This window comes from Plasmodium berghei, assembly GCF_900002375.2.
Source record: "Plasmodium berghei ANKA genome assembly, chromosome: 11".
In the NCBI taxonomy this organism is placed as follows: Eukaryota; Apicomplexa; class Aconoidasida; order Haemosporida; family Plasmodiidae; genus Plasmodium; species Plasmodium berghei.
Window position 1 is genome coordinate 119,515 of NC_036169.2, and position 16,947 is coordinate 136,461.

Consider the following 16,947-nt stretch of genomic DNA (forward strand, 5'->3'; position numbering starts at 1 on the left):
TTATAACATATTTCACTCTCATTTTATCATATATTTTTATGAAAACATGCATACTATGGCCATATTTTTTTTTGTTATTTTTTTTTATCCTAATATAAACAAATATATTCCTTTCATCAAAAATGTAACAATAAATTTTTATATTTTAACATAGCTCACAAATATTGTCACCTTTTTTTTAATATATTTTTTACAAAAAAATATTGTGAATTTAGAGTGTGGAAAAGGAAAAAGCGCTAAACAAATCTTTTACCCTGGAAAATTAAACAAAATAAAAATTTATATAAATCAATTAAAATTAATTATAAATAAAAAAAAATATAACAAAATATATAAATTTAGTGATAACTCTCATATCTCTGTATATGCATGTCTGCCAGTATAACCTTCAGTCAAGAATTCTGTTATGAAAATAAATTATAAAAAATAATAAACCAGAAATGTGTGCCTAAGTCCACTTTTAAAAAATGTAGAAAGTTAGAAAAAAAAAAATGCCACCAAAGTAAATGCACAATGAAAAAATAATAAGTGCTACATAAATTTTTATGAGATATACATATATATTCAAAAAAATATCCAAAAATATATAACCGTAGTTTAAAATAAATAATAAAAAAAAAGAAACTTATTGAACTTTAGTGAATTACCCAATTTAACTATCAAAAGAAAAAAAATGTTTCGAATTAACTAAAAATAAATAAAACAATGAAAAAATGAAAAAAATGTGTGAAATGAAAAAAAATGGTGAATGCCACAAACAAAGATCCCTATTCTATTTTGAACGTCGAAAAAAATTCCACTCTTGAAATAGTAAAAAAAAAATTTAAAAAGCTAGCCATAATATACCATCCAGATAAATTACAATACCATTTAAACAAAAGGGGAAACAATAATGAAAATAATCAAACAAATAAAGAAGAAAAACAAAAAATAAGAACAGATATAGATTTTCTAACTTTGGTTTGGGCTTATGAACAAATATTAACTGATATTCAATCTAAAAAAAAGTCTGAAATATATGAAAATGCGTTAATCATTAAAAAAAATGATTTAGAATATATACAAGGTGAAGATGCATATCTATTTTTTTGTCGATGTGGTGATTTCTTTATATTTAATCAAAACTTATATGATGAATATTATGTTATATATCAATGCCAAAGTTGCTCATCCTCAGTTTATTTAACCCCATAATTAACAAACTATTTTCACAATAAATTCTATATTATATTTTATTTAAATTAATAAGCCATCTTTTAATTTTTTTTTAAAACCCAACATAAAATGATAACACCAATTATTAAATTCGAAATAGCCATATGGATATAACCAGAATAATAAGCAAATATAAAACTACCCTTACTATTTTACATCCTATTCATATATTTCGCTGTTATATCATTGCATACATTCCATCAAATTATATTCTATCATATATATTACGCAAATAAAATTAATATTTTTTTTACTTAATATATTTAATCGAATAATACTCAAACTTTATAACATGTCTTTTTAATTATTAGTTTTTTTTTGTGAATTAGTAAATTTTTATACTTAGTAAAATAAATTACAAAAAAAAATTGTAAAAAATTCACAATAAACATAAAATGTAAAAATGTTTTAAAAAGAAAAAAAAATTTTAATTGTTATTAATTATATCTTAGTATCCACTATCGGTATTTAAATTCTTAGAAATTTCATTTGACGCTTTCGTTACAATTGTATGTGCTTCATACCTAAAAAATTATAAAAATATCCAATTTAATTAATTTTTTTAACCACACAAAAAATAAATAATGCATATATATAGAGTTTCAATACACACACAAAATTGTTGTTTTCACTAACATTCTATCCATGCACTTAGCTAAACAAATTTGTTCATTTTTTCCCATTTCTTCTGAAAATTTCTGACCAAAACATTTTTCAAAACATGTTTTTTTTACTTGCTAAAAAATATAAAATAATAATAAGACATTTAAAATATAAATTAAAAGTAAATCATAATAATCATATTTTAGTTATATATTATACGTTGTTTAATATTTGGTAAATCATCATCCCAAGCGCATTTTGGGCATCTTCGATAGATTTTGAATTATCCATTGCGTATTACTATTTAGTATTTGTTGTTTTCCAGTTAATATAAGATAAATGCATACATACATATATATATATATATATATATATATATATATATTTGCAATAATGTAAATTAAATGAAATAAAAATAGTTTAGAGACTTTTTATTCATTGTATTTAAGAGCTGGATGCATTTTGACAATGTTTTAGCTCCCCAATTCATAACATCAAATGGAAAAGCAAAAAAAAAATTGAAATAATACGACTAAGGAAACTTAAAAAAATTGTGATAATAATTTAAATTATAAAGAAATAGCAGAATATACTAATAAAAAAATGTGATATTAATTAACTTAAAAAAACAAAAAATTGAGAAAAAATATATTTCATTAAAATTGAACATTCTATCATAACATATTATATCGAAGAAAAATTTATAATTAAAAAAAAAATATTTGCATACATAATATATGCTAATAAAAAATATAAATAGAATGATGCAAATTATATAAGTTCCACCTAGAAACACAAATAAACACACAAAATATGTTTCAATTTTTTTTAACACTTTTTGTTAATTTAAATATATATTTTTCCTTATTGCTTTATTTATTTACATATTTTTGGATTTTTTTGTTGTTTTTTTTATAAAATCTTAAAACTAGCTGAAATATTTTCTCGTAATTCAAAGTATTGGGAAACAAAAATTGTTTTACAAAAGTTGCTTTCGATTTAATACTATTTTATAAATTAAATCTTAAATATATTAACAAGGATATGAATATGAAATATCTAAGCTTATGTTATATTTATAACGTATTTGTAATATATGCAAAATGATGTTGGCAACTAAATTGTGTAAGGTTTTGGGGTAATTTATTATTATTGTTATTATAAATAAATGAAATAAGAATTAACATTCAAATTTAACAAAATAAAATAATGCAAATTAAAAAAAATATATATAACTTATCAATAAATGCTTATATATTTTATATATTATTAAATTTAAATTATCTTTTCTGTTTTGGACAATCAGTAGTTGTAAAAATATAAACAATTTTAATATTTATCCGAATATAAATACATATTTAGGGAAAACAGAGAGCTAAAATAAACCCTTAAAAATGTGCAGATAATGTAGAATGAATAAATACCTAACATTGACAAAAAACCCTTAAATTTTTTTTATTTTTTTTTATTTTGTATTTTGGTAGATTAACAAAAATGAAGCAAACATAATAAATTCTCAAAATTTTTTTTTTGGTATATATACAAAAATGAAAATAAAATGAAAAAATATGAATTTAAAACACATCCCAAAAGATATCTTATATTTGTTCATAAAATTTTCATGCCGTAAAAAAAATATTATTATCTCAAGAATATTTATTTACTTTTTTTTTGAACAGTAAAATCCCTAATTAAAAAAAATATGTTTAGAAATCGGGGTTTCCCCAAACTTGTGAATGCTTCAAAGTTTTCATTGTATACACAAAAAAGACACAAAGAGGCATTAGCAGTAAATAATAAAGAAAAAAATATATATATAATTTGTTTTCATAAATTTTATAAATATACAACCTATATACCTTTTTACCAGCATATTTCTATACCCACAAATCTTAATGTCTTTATTATTTATTTCATTTCATTGTTATTCCTTTTTTTTTTGTGTATATAACTCAGATAAAAAAATACAGAATGACTGGAACATCATCAGCAAAATGCCATCATGGAATAAAAGGAAAAAAGAGAATAAGCAAAGTAACTTTAATGCCATATAAAGATATTAAATTACCCGCTCGAAGGTTAGATTATTCACTTTTTGTAAAAACGAGAAAAATAAATATATATTTCAAAAAAAAAGTATGAAAAATTATATTTATAAACTTTAATTTTTATTATATATATATTTTTTTTATCATTTTTGAATTTTTAAAAATAGGTGCCCCATACTAGGAAAAATGGACAATAGAAACGCTCGAAAAATATCCAAATCCGGAATAAAAACTCATAGAATACAAAAAGTAAATTTTGTAAGGAAAAGAATTTATTTTGAGGAAGAAAACCGTTTCGTTAAATTAAGAGTTAGCGCACGTGGATTGAAAACTATAAAAAAATATGGATTAGCATATTGTGCTAAAAAATTTAATTTAAATTTAAATAAAAAGAAATATGATGCTGGTTATTCTTCGCGAAAAAAAAAAAAAAAAAAAAATGAACCCGAAACTATTGCTTCCCCAAATGATATGCTAAAGGAACCCCAACTCGAAAACTCTAAAGATGAAAATATTATAATAGAAAAATTAAAATTGAATAATCAAAATAAATAAAAAAAAATTACCTAAAAATTAAGACTAATCCCAAATTTTATCTCTTAATTTACCGAATAAAATAAAATAATTTAGGGTAAACATATTTGAGTAATATGCATAGATTAACTCACAATATATATAATCATAATGTCTTAATTTAAAAAAAATATATTTTAAAAATATAAACGGTAAAAATGTCACAATATACATGCACATGTACAGATGCAATGTGTAGACTTAGAATCCAAAGAACAAGATGATAAACATAGGAAAAGCTTTAAAATAATATAACAAAAACGAATTTTATAATATTAACAAAAACTTAAACAAAGAGTAAACAAAATATTGAACATATTATCTCATATTTTTTCTGATTTTCGTAAAAAATAATAAAAAAACGATGGATAAGGATATGCATAATGAATATTCAAATATGCCTATTCGTATATATATGCATATATATACTAATTTGATTCACAAATACTATTCCTGGCATATAGACCTTTTTGAGCTACACTATAACTTCAGCTAATTTGTCTGAATTATACCAGGAATTTTCATATTTTCTTATAACTTCACACGAATACACTTTTATATTAATATTAAAATTTTTCTCAGCTTGTTTAATTAACTCTTTAATTTTATTTGGATTTAAATTCTCATTATTTTTTGTAATTGCAAATAATGATGACCCACTTCCACTCATTGTTACAACATCAAACATATTTTGGCTAGCTAAAAAATCTTTTAAATATTTTATTTTTTTAAGCAAAAAAAAAGCAGGAATTTCTAAATCATTCACAAACATATTTTGTATATCCAAATTTTGGTTAACAAATTTTTTCATATAATATTCTTCGCTTTTTTTCACAATTTCAATTATATTATTTTTATCGTTATTGTTTGAGTTGCTTCTTAAATTGCAAATAAATTTCTCTAACAATCTAACTGGGTTGTATTGTATTATTTTTTTATAATCTACATTTTCATAAACAGATTTTGATGATAGCCCTTCATCAATTTTAAATAAATATATTTTTTTTCCTGATATAATAACATCAAAATTTACTAAATCAATTATATTATTCCCTTTTCCTGTGCAATAAGCAAATCCTGAGCTACTAAAAAAACTTATATCACTTCCTATTTCTTTTAAAAAGTTATTTTTTAATTCATTTGTTTTTAAATATTTATAAAAATACTTTTCTAAATAATAAAAAACTGAAGCTCCATTTGATGAACCACCACCAATTCCACTAAAAATTGGTATTCTTTTTTTAATGTGAATCAAAAATCTTATATTATCATTTATATTTAAATCTTTTCTATATTTTTTCAAAACTTTTATTATTATATTACTGTCATTTAATGGATAATTCATGTATTCATATTTATGTGCCTCATTTTTTTCACACACTTTTATATTTTCTTTTATTATATCATGTTCTTTACTTTGTTCTTCTTCTATTGTTAAAAAATCTCCTGATAAACATGGATATAATATTGATGATAATTTTTCTTGTTCATTTTTATTTAAAGCTTTTATAAAAATATCATCTCCTAAATTTATAGCATGCATTAGTGTTGATAATTCATTAATTTTTTCTTTTTTCTCTTTTAATCTTAAAAATAAATTAATTTTGCCTGGAGAGAAAAGCTTTAAATCATACCATTTTTTTGTATTTAATATTTTTATTAGCAATTTCATTTTTTCGTTGCATAGTACATTCCCTTTTTTATACACATACTCATTTTCACTATCATTATTATAATTCTCTATATTTGAATAAATTCCTTTTAAGCATTTAAGACTACCATTATTCATTTTCATTATATCAGTTTTCATTACTTTACTATTTTTATATGTACATTTTTCATTAATTATATTATTATATTGATTAATAAAACTCTTTTTTATATCCACCCCTTTAGTGTCTTTACTTAATTTTCTTACAAAATTTATACTTTTGTTAGGAACATTTCGTGATTGAACATTTCGGGTAACATAATTTATAAAAATATATAATAAAAATTTTATTTGTAGGCAGATTTTCATATTAATATCTATCCAAAAAATACAGATAACAAAAAATGAGATAATGATCTGTTATATGTATATTTCAACTGTTTATATGAATATATATATATGCCTTTATCCTAACTTGTTATTGAATATATAATCATATTTTTCTATAGCATTCTTAAGGGCTCATTGAATATCTTTTTGGCTGTGTTTCAAAAAAACATTATTTATATTCTTTTTCATTTTTTATATTCTTTTTACAAAATAAAAACCTAACCATTAAATAGAGAAATATACAGTACCCAATTTTAACACAATATATTTCTACGAGCTTTATACTAATTTTCTCTTATATGTATAATATTGTTAACTTAATAAATTTTTTTTCTCATTTTATTCATAAGAAAATATTATTACATATAACTTTTTAAGGAAATAATATTTACCATATCCACATAGATGGAAAAATTATATAAATGTATTTTCTTAAAAATGTTTTAGCAACGGACCCTCAATTAAAGGAAACTATTAAAATGGCAAATTCATTTTTTACATATTTTTGAATGATACGCACATATATTATATATAATTATTTAAGAATTACACTTTCTCTATATACATATTATTTTTTAAAATATTTCATTGCATATTTTTTTGCACATTATCACTACATATTATTCATCCTAAATTTGCACTTATGTATACATATTTATTTATTTATTTATTTACAAAATTAGTCTTATTTTTTAACTATATTCATATATTTTGTATAAACCTTAAAAAAAATATTAAAGAAATGAACATTTGAATATACGATTTACATAATATTCTTAAAATTTACCAAAATATAATGAGAGTCAATAACAATTGTGTGTAAAAAAGCTTATGCATTTTATAATATATATTCTCCTTTTTTAAATATTTGCAAGTTTAATAAAAAAAAATGTGTCTTTTTTTAAAGCTATACATATAATATTGTATTTTCTCCATTAATGTATTAATCTATTTAAATAAAATTATTTCTCCAAAAAAAAAATCACATTTTCTTATTATAATTTTTAATTTACAATTTTATTTACCTATTTATTTATTTCCATTTTTAATTATGAACAAAATCCAATTTTAGCTTTTAATTTTTTTTTTTGTATTCTTTTTTTTTATCATAATTATTTGATTTTCTTATGGCTTTAATTTTTAATTGTATAATATGTTTTAAGTAAAATAAAATAAAAATTATCCACGCATATATAATGTATTCATCGAGGGAAGTACAAAATATTAATGGTCTCTCAATGGAAAGAAACATATGTGCTACACAAAAAAACTATTTTTTAAAACACAAAAATTATTAATAATCGTATGAACGCTCATGTATTTTTTATTAATATTATGACAAAGTCATGTATTTTTTTATATATTTGAGTAAATTGTAGCAACCTTTATATTGCTTTTTTTTTTAATTATATATTTCACTACTTATTAAATTCCCAGCAAAACTGTTAGTAAGACAGTTGCAAAAATAAAAATGCATACATGGCATTACATAATTAAATATTCGTACCTTTATTATGAAATTGACATTGCGCATATAACAATTTTTTACAATATTTTGAATTATTTCTTGCTGGTTATATGAACCATCATAACTATGAAAGTGCGTGTAGTATATATAACCATATTATTTTCTTCTTTTTTTGGCAATTTCGTATAAAATTTGATGTAAATATAATATATAATTTTTAATGTTCCTTATATAAACAAATTTATGGCATACTATCCATTTTTTTAATTTTCCATTTGCATTTTCATACATTCAATATTTTGTGCAAAATAAAAAAAACTCTTAGTTAATATGAAAACCAATAATAATACAACACATACACACAAAATTAAAACAGGTAATGTGAAAACTAATATAAATACTATGATAAATCATTCAAAAAATAAAAACATGGAAAATAAAATAATAGAAATAATTAAAAAAAATAACGATGCAAACGCACACAATTCTAGAAAAAATGGAGACACAAAAACCAACAAAAATATGTATAACACTAAGCTATCTAAAAATGGACTAGCCAAATGCGAAGATGAGTTAATAGATACTAATGCAGTAGAAAAAAATATTAATCATATTGAAAAATCGATGAATAAATTAAATGAAATTGAGAACAAAATTATTGATAATATAAATGAATGTAATAAATTTATAGATTTTTATGAACGATCAAAAAGTCTTTTAGATTCAAAAGATTTTGATAGTGATATAGGAAGAGAGCAAGAGATAGAACAAATTCGAAAAGTCATTAAAAGATGTTCAACAAATTTAAGCAGTGAAGGCATATTTTTAACTGGGCCTAGTGGCCAAGGAAAAACATATAGTATATTTTACATTATTAAAGAAATAGAAAAAGAAAAACAGGAAATGAATAATTATACTAATAATAAAAAGAATAAAAAAGAAAATACAATAATATCAAATTATAAAAACATTGATTCGTCTTATTTTTATGTTTCGTGTAGTAATAGTCAAAAACCATATGATATATTTGCTGAAATATTACAACAAATAACAAATAATAAAAATAAAAAAATTATTTTAAATACTGTAAAACAAAAATACAATTTAAATGGTCTAGAAGAAGTAAAAAAATTATTTATTAATTACACTAGCAAATTTAATAATTTAAAAATAGTAATTGTCGACGAATTAGATTTTATTGCAACCAAAAATGTTAGAACAGAATTAAAAACAAAAAATAATACAAAAAGTTCTAACGAAGATATAGTTAAGGCATTATTTGAATGTGTACAAAATTCTAAATGTAAAATAATATTAGTAGGTATTGCAAATAGTTTAGATTTAATTAAAGATTATACACATATGAAAATTAATCAAATTATATATAAACCATATAATGAACATCAGTTTATGCATATAATACGAAGCAAATTAAATACGTTAGAAGATGAACTTATTAACAAAATATTTAAAGGAGTGTCTTTAAATATACATCTTAGACAAATTTCAAATCAAAACGGAGATATACGATCATGTTTTGATGCTATTTTAAGAGTTTTTTCTGATAAAAAATCAGATCTTGAAGATAGAAAAAAAAATCTTATTAAATTAAAGGAAGAAATTATGATGAATAAAATATTTAATAAAAGAGAAAAAAGAAATTTATTCCTTTTGATAAATGATAAATCTAATGTTGATTCAGATGATCAGTTAACATTGGCTTCGGATAACGATAACCCCAATTCTAGTGAATACGCTAATGAATTGGGATCAACAATTCGTAAAAAAAGAAAAAGAGATATACATAATATATTAATGAATGATGAAATAGAAAAAAAAGGGGGAAAAAATGGAAAGAAAGAATTAACACCAAATAAAAAAGAAAATATTTATGAACATTCTGTAGCTAGTTTTGAAAATAGTGATATGGATAATGATTTTTATCTCTATCAAAATGTAACCCCTTTACCCAAAATGGAAAATATACAAGATAAATTTAGAGATAATACAAAAAATCTGAGATTTACAGATTTTAAAAACGAATATGAAATAGGGTATGAAACGTTAAGAAAAGAAGCTATTAAAATGAATAATAATAAAGAAACGATGAGTGAAATATTAATAAGAAAAAATTTTAATACAAATGATAATAATTATTTTTGCTGTGATGATGAATCATCGCCTAAAAGGTATTATGAAAGCCCATTCAAAGTATTATATAAAGATGAAGAAAAATATGATGAATTAATTAATTTTAAAAATAAAAAAGATATATTAAGCAATATTAATATACAAAAATTATCATCTTTTGATACTATAATTGATAACCAATTAAAAAATTTAGAAAAAAAATTTCAAGATTTTACAACTATTAATAATACAGTAATGATTTCTGATATAAAAAAAGTTACAGATAAAATACCATTAGAAGAACATAAAGATATTCTTTTTAAAATTAAAAGTTTACCATTAATACAAAAATTATGTTTATATTCTTCTTGTAATTTAATAAATGATACACATTTAAATATTGATGATAAAAATGAAGAAGACAGAGACTATAATAAACTACAAAACATTGAAATTACATATTCGGATATACAAAATGGATTTAGAAATTTGTGTAATAATTTATCAGAAACTGCTTATATAAAAGATTTATTAGAAGGAAATACTATTGATCAATCGATTGAGCATTTTGAAGAATTAGGAATTTTAACAAATTGTAAAAAAAATCAAAAAGTTAAGGAAAAAAAAAGTATTATTAAAGTGCCTAAAGGTTTAACTCCTAGATTTGCTAATATACAAAAAAATAATAAATCTTTTTCATCACAAAATAAATTAAATTCAACATATTATTTTAATCTCCCTATATCTGTTATTAAACAAACTTTACAAGAAATATCTTCAATTCTTTCAAGTTTTGATAAAAATATCTAAAAAATTTTAAATCTTTTTCATCCTATATATCACTAAGTTTGTTTTGGCTGCCTTCTTTTCTAAAATCGAGTCATAAATTTTCAATTCATTTTGTGAAACTCCAAAATAAACTCCTATTTTTAATGCAACATATGAACGAACCAATTGGCATTATATTAATACCCAAACAAAAATCCAAATCGAATCATGTAAAAAAATTTTACAATATTAAACTTAGAATTTTTAAACATTCGATAATTAAATTAGACATTCGTTTTATTAAAAAATATTTTATGCGTCTATCTAAAAATAACGTGCTTTTTATTCATATTTATATTTTTTTCGTCCTATTTTTTAAGATATTTTTTAATCATTCAAAAGTCAATATAATATATTTATCCAGTTTAATCACAATTATTTCTGGCAAATGTATATTACGTTAAAAATAATTTCATATTACCCACTAGGCATATGTATATTTTCATTCTCGCTTTATTTCATTTCACTTCATTTGTTTATTATTCTAAATGCTATCATGCTTTACCAATTTCATTTTTTTTTTAAATTCAATTTTAAATTTGATGCAATATCCTGATCAAAGTCAAACTGGCTACCTTGTTTTTTACCCCTATAAATTTTATCATATAAAAAAATAAAAAAGAAATGCCAAATACTTGAATATTAATAAATTGTTTTCAAAACTGTAATTTTTACATCATGTATTGATATAACTACAACCAATACATACAAAATATTTCATATATAATTTCACTAAACCTCTAAATATAAAAATCAGCATTAATATATATTATCCGTATTATATTTTTAATCAAGACATATTTTTATAGTTTAAAATAAGTTATTTTATTTAATTATCATTTTTAAAATATTATAATGTAGGATTTTAAAATATATATATCCATAGAAAATATAAAAATGAAAAGTAATAATATTGTTCTACGCTGAAAAATTAAGGCATTAATCCATTCCAATATATAAACATTATTCACATGCATGTATGTATATAATTGAAAATACAAAAAAATACAATTTTTATAAAGATAAACAAATAATCCACAAAATTAAATTTTAAAACCCGGCTTAATTAAATTTGTATTCATTTTTTAAATTATATTATCTTCAGTTGTTGAAAATATCATATATTTTTTTAGTTTTTTAAAAAAATGGAGAATTATTAATATCAACATGAAATTTCTTAAATCATATTTGGATGCACAACAAAAAAATCTCACGAAAAAATCAAAAAAAAAAAATTTTAATCCTATAAAATGTTGTAAATATATGTGTACCTTTTAACCTTCATATTATTATCTTCAAATTTTTTAATTTACTGTTTTCAAATCCTTTTATTATAATTTATTTCAACTTGAAAAAAAAAAAAAATAATGAGATTGTCCAAAGTAGTAAAGAATCTAAGAACACAATAATAAAAAACAAAATCTTCTAAAATGAGTTTCCAAAATAGCATATATTTTTCATTGTAATTATTTCTATATTATTATCATTTCATATATACGCTGCATAAAAATATGCATATTTTTATAACTTCAATTTAAGCTACCTTTAGCAAATTAAAACATTTTGTTAACTTTATCTTTTTTTTTTAATTTCACATCAATCCTTCATTATATTATTTAATTTTTTTTTCTTCTTAATTTCATTTCATAACCTCGAACTTTTTATATAAACAAAAAAACACATTTTAAGAATATTTTACAAAATAAATAAGTTACATTGATAGTAGACAAATAAATGAAAAAATGCATATATATATATCTTGTATAAAAACTTATCGTCATTTTTGTTATACATTTTTATGAATCTATATTGTTCTTGATAAATTATTTACTTTAAAATCGTAAAAGATATATATATCCTTACATAATTAATATACAATCAAAAGATATGAATATGTGTGCCTTTTTTTTCTATACATATATCTATTCCTGTCTTCTTTTTCCATTTCTTTTTTTATTTTTTTATTTTATTTATTTTTCTTGTTTCCTCTTTCTGATATATTATTTTTACAATCTATATATATATTACATAGATAATGGTATTTGACATCCTATTGTTTTTTTATTTTGAAAAATATTTATAATTAAAAGCCTATATCATTATAATAGGCAAGTAATTATAAGCAAAATATAAATACTCTATTTATATATATGGACACATTTTAATTGGAAATTTGGCAAAACAAAAAGATAAAAAAAAAACAAAAAAAGAATCGTAAAAAATGGATATAGATATATATAATATCAATTTAAATCCATATATTTACTATTCTTTCTAAATAATACCAATTAAAGGTGAAAAAAAAATATGAAAAGAAATGCAGACAATAATACAAGGTTTTAACTAACATATATGTATTTTTTTTCAAATTTTTTAAAATAAAAATATGTAATATTCATTTTTCCGGTAAATAAAAGAGTATATCAAAATTGTCTTTAAACATAGGAATGTTCTATATATATAACAAAAATTGTTGATAACTTCATATTCCTGGATATTATAAATTTGCATTCTTTGAAGTTAAATTTTCTTCAAATATAGATGCATATATATCCTAACTAAGTTTCTAAGAACCTACATATATTTAAATCATTATAACCTTACTTGTATATCCCTAATATGAACAGTTAAGGAACCTGGATTTTTATTTCCATAAAATAAAAATTATAAATTTCTTATATTTAACTATATTCATATTATTTTATCCAATCTATTTAATTAGATTCTGCATCTTGACTATTAACTGAATTTTTATTGTCAACATGCTTATCTATATCTTTACTTTCTTTCCATTCCTTTGAATTGCCTCTATCTTCTATATTATCATTTTTTCGTTTTTCATCATCTTTTTCAGTATTAAATGAAATAGATTTTGATACCATTTGTTTTCTTGATTGTTTGCTAGAATTACCACTTTCGTTACTATATCGATCATTACTATATTTATCATTACTATATTTATCATTACTATATTTATCATTACTATATTTTGATTTATATTCCTTTCTATTATTTTTATTTTCACTTCTACTAATACTTCTATTATATCTTCTTTTTTCTCGATATTTTGGACTATCATGTCTATAACCTCTAGATCTGCGCCCTCTACTAAAACTTCTGTCATAATTTCTACTTCTATATCTGTTATAATTTTTCATATAATTATTTTTTTTATCTTTATAACTACTTCTCATATTTCTTTCATAACTATCTCTATACCTTATCCTTTCCCGGGATTTATCACGTCTTCTTATTTTATCACGGGAATATGAACCATATCTTGAATTAGATTTTGATATATATCTTCTTTTTAATCTATTATCAGAATATTTCCTATGACCATATCCTGAACCACCACCTCTTTCTTTATATCTCATAATTCTAGGGTCAGATCTACCTTTTTGAGCTACAAAAACTTCAATTCGATTCCCATCTAATTCACTTCCATTCATTTCTTTTAATGCTTGTTCAGCATCTTTAGGATCATAAAATTCAACAAAACCAAACCCTCTTGGTTCTTTTGTGTAATAATCTATTGGTAAATATACATCTTTAATTGCTCCAAACTTTTTAAATTTATCTCTAACCATAGATGGTGAAGTGTTAAATTTTAATTTCCTTATCAAAAGGGACATAGGTTGTGGCCTTTGGCTTGAATGGGGGCCCATCTTTATTATATTTTTATTTAATTTATCTTTATAACTAATTCAAACTTATTTTTCCAAATTTAAAAGAACTTATTATATATAATATACACAATTCAATATCATTTAATTTTAATTTAAACTTTTTTTTTTTTTTTTTTTTTTATCCTTGTTTTCTTCTAAATATGTATAAAATACATTATTATTTTCACAAACTTATGTTAATAATATTTTTACATTTAATATTTTTTTTTTAATATGTATATATATACATTACAAATATTCTATAAATATGATTACATATTTTAATTTCATATATGACCATTCCTTTTATTTTAATTGGAACATTAATACTTATTTTTTTTTTTATTCTATCTTTGATTTTCTTTTTAATTACTAATAAAAAAAAATTATATAAAAAAAATGTATTCATACAAACTTCTATAGCTAAAATAAATATTAAATTATAAATCTTTAACTTGGTTTTAAAATATTTACTATTTAAAAAAAAAAAATTATAATTAAAAATAAAACCACGTTTCATAGAGTATAAATATCGTAATATATTATATTAAACATAATTTAACATAAAATGGAAACATTGCTATAAAATAATATTACCTATTTTTGTATAATATTTTAAGCAAAGAATAAGCAGGAAATAAATAAAAAGAAAGTAAATAAATAAATAAATAAATAAATATTATATAAATTATAGAAAACTAAAACATTTTGTTTACTAGCATGTATTCCTTGACATTTCCATACTATCCATATAATGTATGTATACATTTAAAAATATAAAAAATATACTAAACCATATATTTAATTTCCTTCATATTTTACGTAAAATATTATATTTATTTTTTTAAATAATATATAAAATATAATTAAACTTACATATTGAATTATAACCTTAAATAATGTATTAATATATTTGTGTTCACACTTTTAATTCTGACCAATTAGCATTCTATATTATTGACATTGTATATGTAACCATTCAGATACATTACATAAATAAAAAGAATATAAAAAAAGTGAAATATATTTATTAACAGTTTTTGTTGCTTTCTTTATAACAACCATCATATATTTACTCAAATAAATAAGATACATTTAAGTTTTATCGTATTTATTATATTCATATTATATAATATTCAGAATTATGATATCTCATATTTTGGTCCATATCTTTTCAATTCAGTATGAAGAATGCCTAAATAATCACACTTTTCAAAAACTTATTTTATTTAGATTAAATACTTTAATATCTTTATATTATATACATATTGTACTATCATCAAAATAATGCTACATGCTCATATAAATTATCTTTACGATTCAATACTATTTTATTTAAACTTATAACATCAATAAATATATTCAAAGTAACATTTCTTATAAACAAAAAAATATATAAGTCTATATTTTATTCCTTATATTGCCAAGTTGACAAAATTCGGGGCATATTTCTATACATTTCATTTTTTTTTAATATTACAAAAGCTTAGACATTTTTTATTCATTTTCACATTTACATTTTTTATTTTTACACCCAAAAGAATATGTATATTTCATAATATTAAATCAATTTAAGAGACATTCTTAATTTTTACATAATATATCTAAACATTTATTGTAAATATTTTTCCAAAATAAATGATAATGTGCTGTGGGAAATGAACAGAACATACTTACCTTTATATTTTATCAAATTTTTTTTTAAAATAAATTATTTTTTCCACACAAAAAAATATACAATCCTTTTATAATGTGTGTTTATAAATATTAACATTTGTATAATTATTAATGAGAAGTAAAAGGGTTATACTATCCTAAATTATTCATTTTCCCATACTTCACATGTATATATACATACATAACAATGGTATAAAATAAAAGTTACAAAGTGATTATTTCCTTATATTTTACAAAAATGCACAAAACAGTTCTATAACATTATATATTTACATTCCATTTATCTTATTTTCTAATCATAAACAATTTAAGCTTTTTTTATAAAAAAAATATTGGGAAATGCTATTATATTTTTTTTAATCATTTCTTATAATTTTTCGTAAACACATGCACTATTTAATATAATAATAATAATAAATATATATACCTTGGTATTTTTCCATCTTAATTAAATAAGAAAAATGTAGATTTATTAAATATAAATATTATGTAGCAATTAAGAGGATTTTTATTTTTCAAATCAAAAATGTTATAAGCATATATTAACATATTATATATATACAAATTATACATATATAAACATTTACAATATTAAACAATTTAACCTCCCCCTCTTATACTCATAAAAAAAAAAAAAAAAAAAAAAAGCTGTACAAAAAATTTGTACACACTGCACAAACAAAACAATATAGCTCA

The 16,947-nt window shown here is 20.3% G+C and overlaps 6 protein-coding genes across 6 annotated transcripts; 3 read left to right on the forward strand and 3 right to left on the reverse strand.

Moving 5' to 3' along the window:
- Positions 1-741: 741 nt before the first annotated feature.
- PBANKA_1102500 (DnaJ protein, putative) lies at positions 742-1,194 on the forward strand (the record flags this gene model as incomplete). The annotated part of the gene is made up of 1 exon (XM_034565548.1): positions 742-1,194. One exon carries the CDS (start codon positions 742-744, stop codon positions 1,192-1,194), a length of 453 nt encoding a protein of 150 aa, XP_034422234.1.
- Positions 1,195-1,663: 469 nt separating this feature from the next.
- PBANKA_1102600 (Tim10/DDP family zinc finger protein, putative) lies at positions 1,664-2,109 on the reverse strand (the record flags this gene model as incomplete). The annotated part of the gene is made up of 3 exons (XM_034565549.1): positions 1,664-1,739; positions 1,852-1,952; positions 2,038-2,109. 3 exons carry the CDS (start codon positions 2,107-2,109, stop codon positions 1,664-1,666), a joined length of 249 nt encoding a protein of 82 aa, XP_034422235.1.
- Positions 2,110-3,027: 918 nt separating this feature from the next.
- On the forward strand, positions 3,028-4,421 carry PBANKA_1102700 (50S ribosomal protein L28, apicoplast, putative; the record flags this gene model as incomplete). The annotated part of the gene is made up of 5 exons (XM_034565550.1): positions 3,028-3,129; positions 3,303-3,351; positions 3,498-3,607; positions 3,775-3,896; positions 4,034-4,421. The coding sequence occupies 5 exons, from the start codon at positions 3,028-3,030 to the stop codon at positions 4,419-4,421; spliced, it is 771 nt and encodes a 256-aa protein (XP_034422236.1).
- Positions 4,422-4,914: 493 nt separating this feature from the next.
- PBANKA_1102800 (4-diphosphocytidyl-2-C-methyl-D-erythritol kinase, putative) lies at positions 4,915-6,459 on the reverse strand (the record flags this gene model as incomplete). The annotated part of the gene is made up of 1 exon (XM_034565551.1): positions 4,915-6,459. One exon carries the CDS (start codon positions 6,457-6,459, stop codon positions 4,915-4,917), a length of 1,545 nt encoding a protein of 514 aa, XP_034422237.1.
- Positions 6,460-8,278: 1,819 nt separating this feature from the next.
- Positions 8,279-10,888, forward strand: PBANKA_1102900 (conserved Plasmodium protein, unknown function; the record flags this gene model as incomplete). The annotated part of the gene is made up of 1 exon (XM_034565553.1): positions 8,279-10,888. One exon carries the CDS (start codon positions 8,279-8,281, stop codon positions 10,886-10,888), a length of 2,610 nt encoding a protein of 869 aa, XP_034422238.1.
- A 2,732-nt stretch (positions 10,889-13,620) lies between these two features.
- PBANKA_1103000 (serine/arginine-rich splicing factor 12, putative) lies at positions 13,621-14,574 on the reverse strand (the record flags this gene model as incomplete). Its single annotated transcript, XM_034565554.1, has 1 exon — positions 13,621-14,574. The coding sequence occupies one exon, from the start codon at positions 14,572-14,574 to the stop codon at positions 13,621-13,623; it is 954 nt and encodes a 317-aa protein (XP_034422239.1).
- Positions 14,575-16,947: the final 2,373 nt, after the last annotated feature.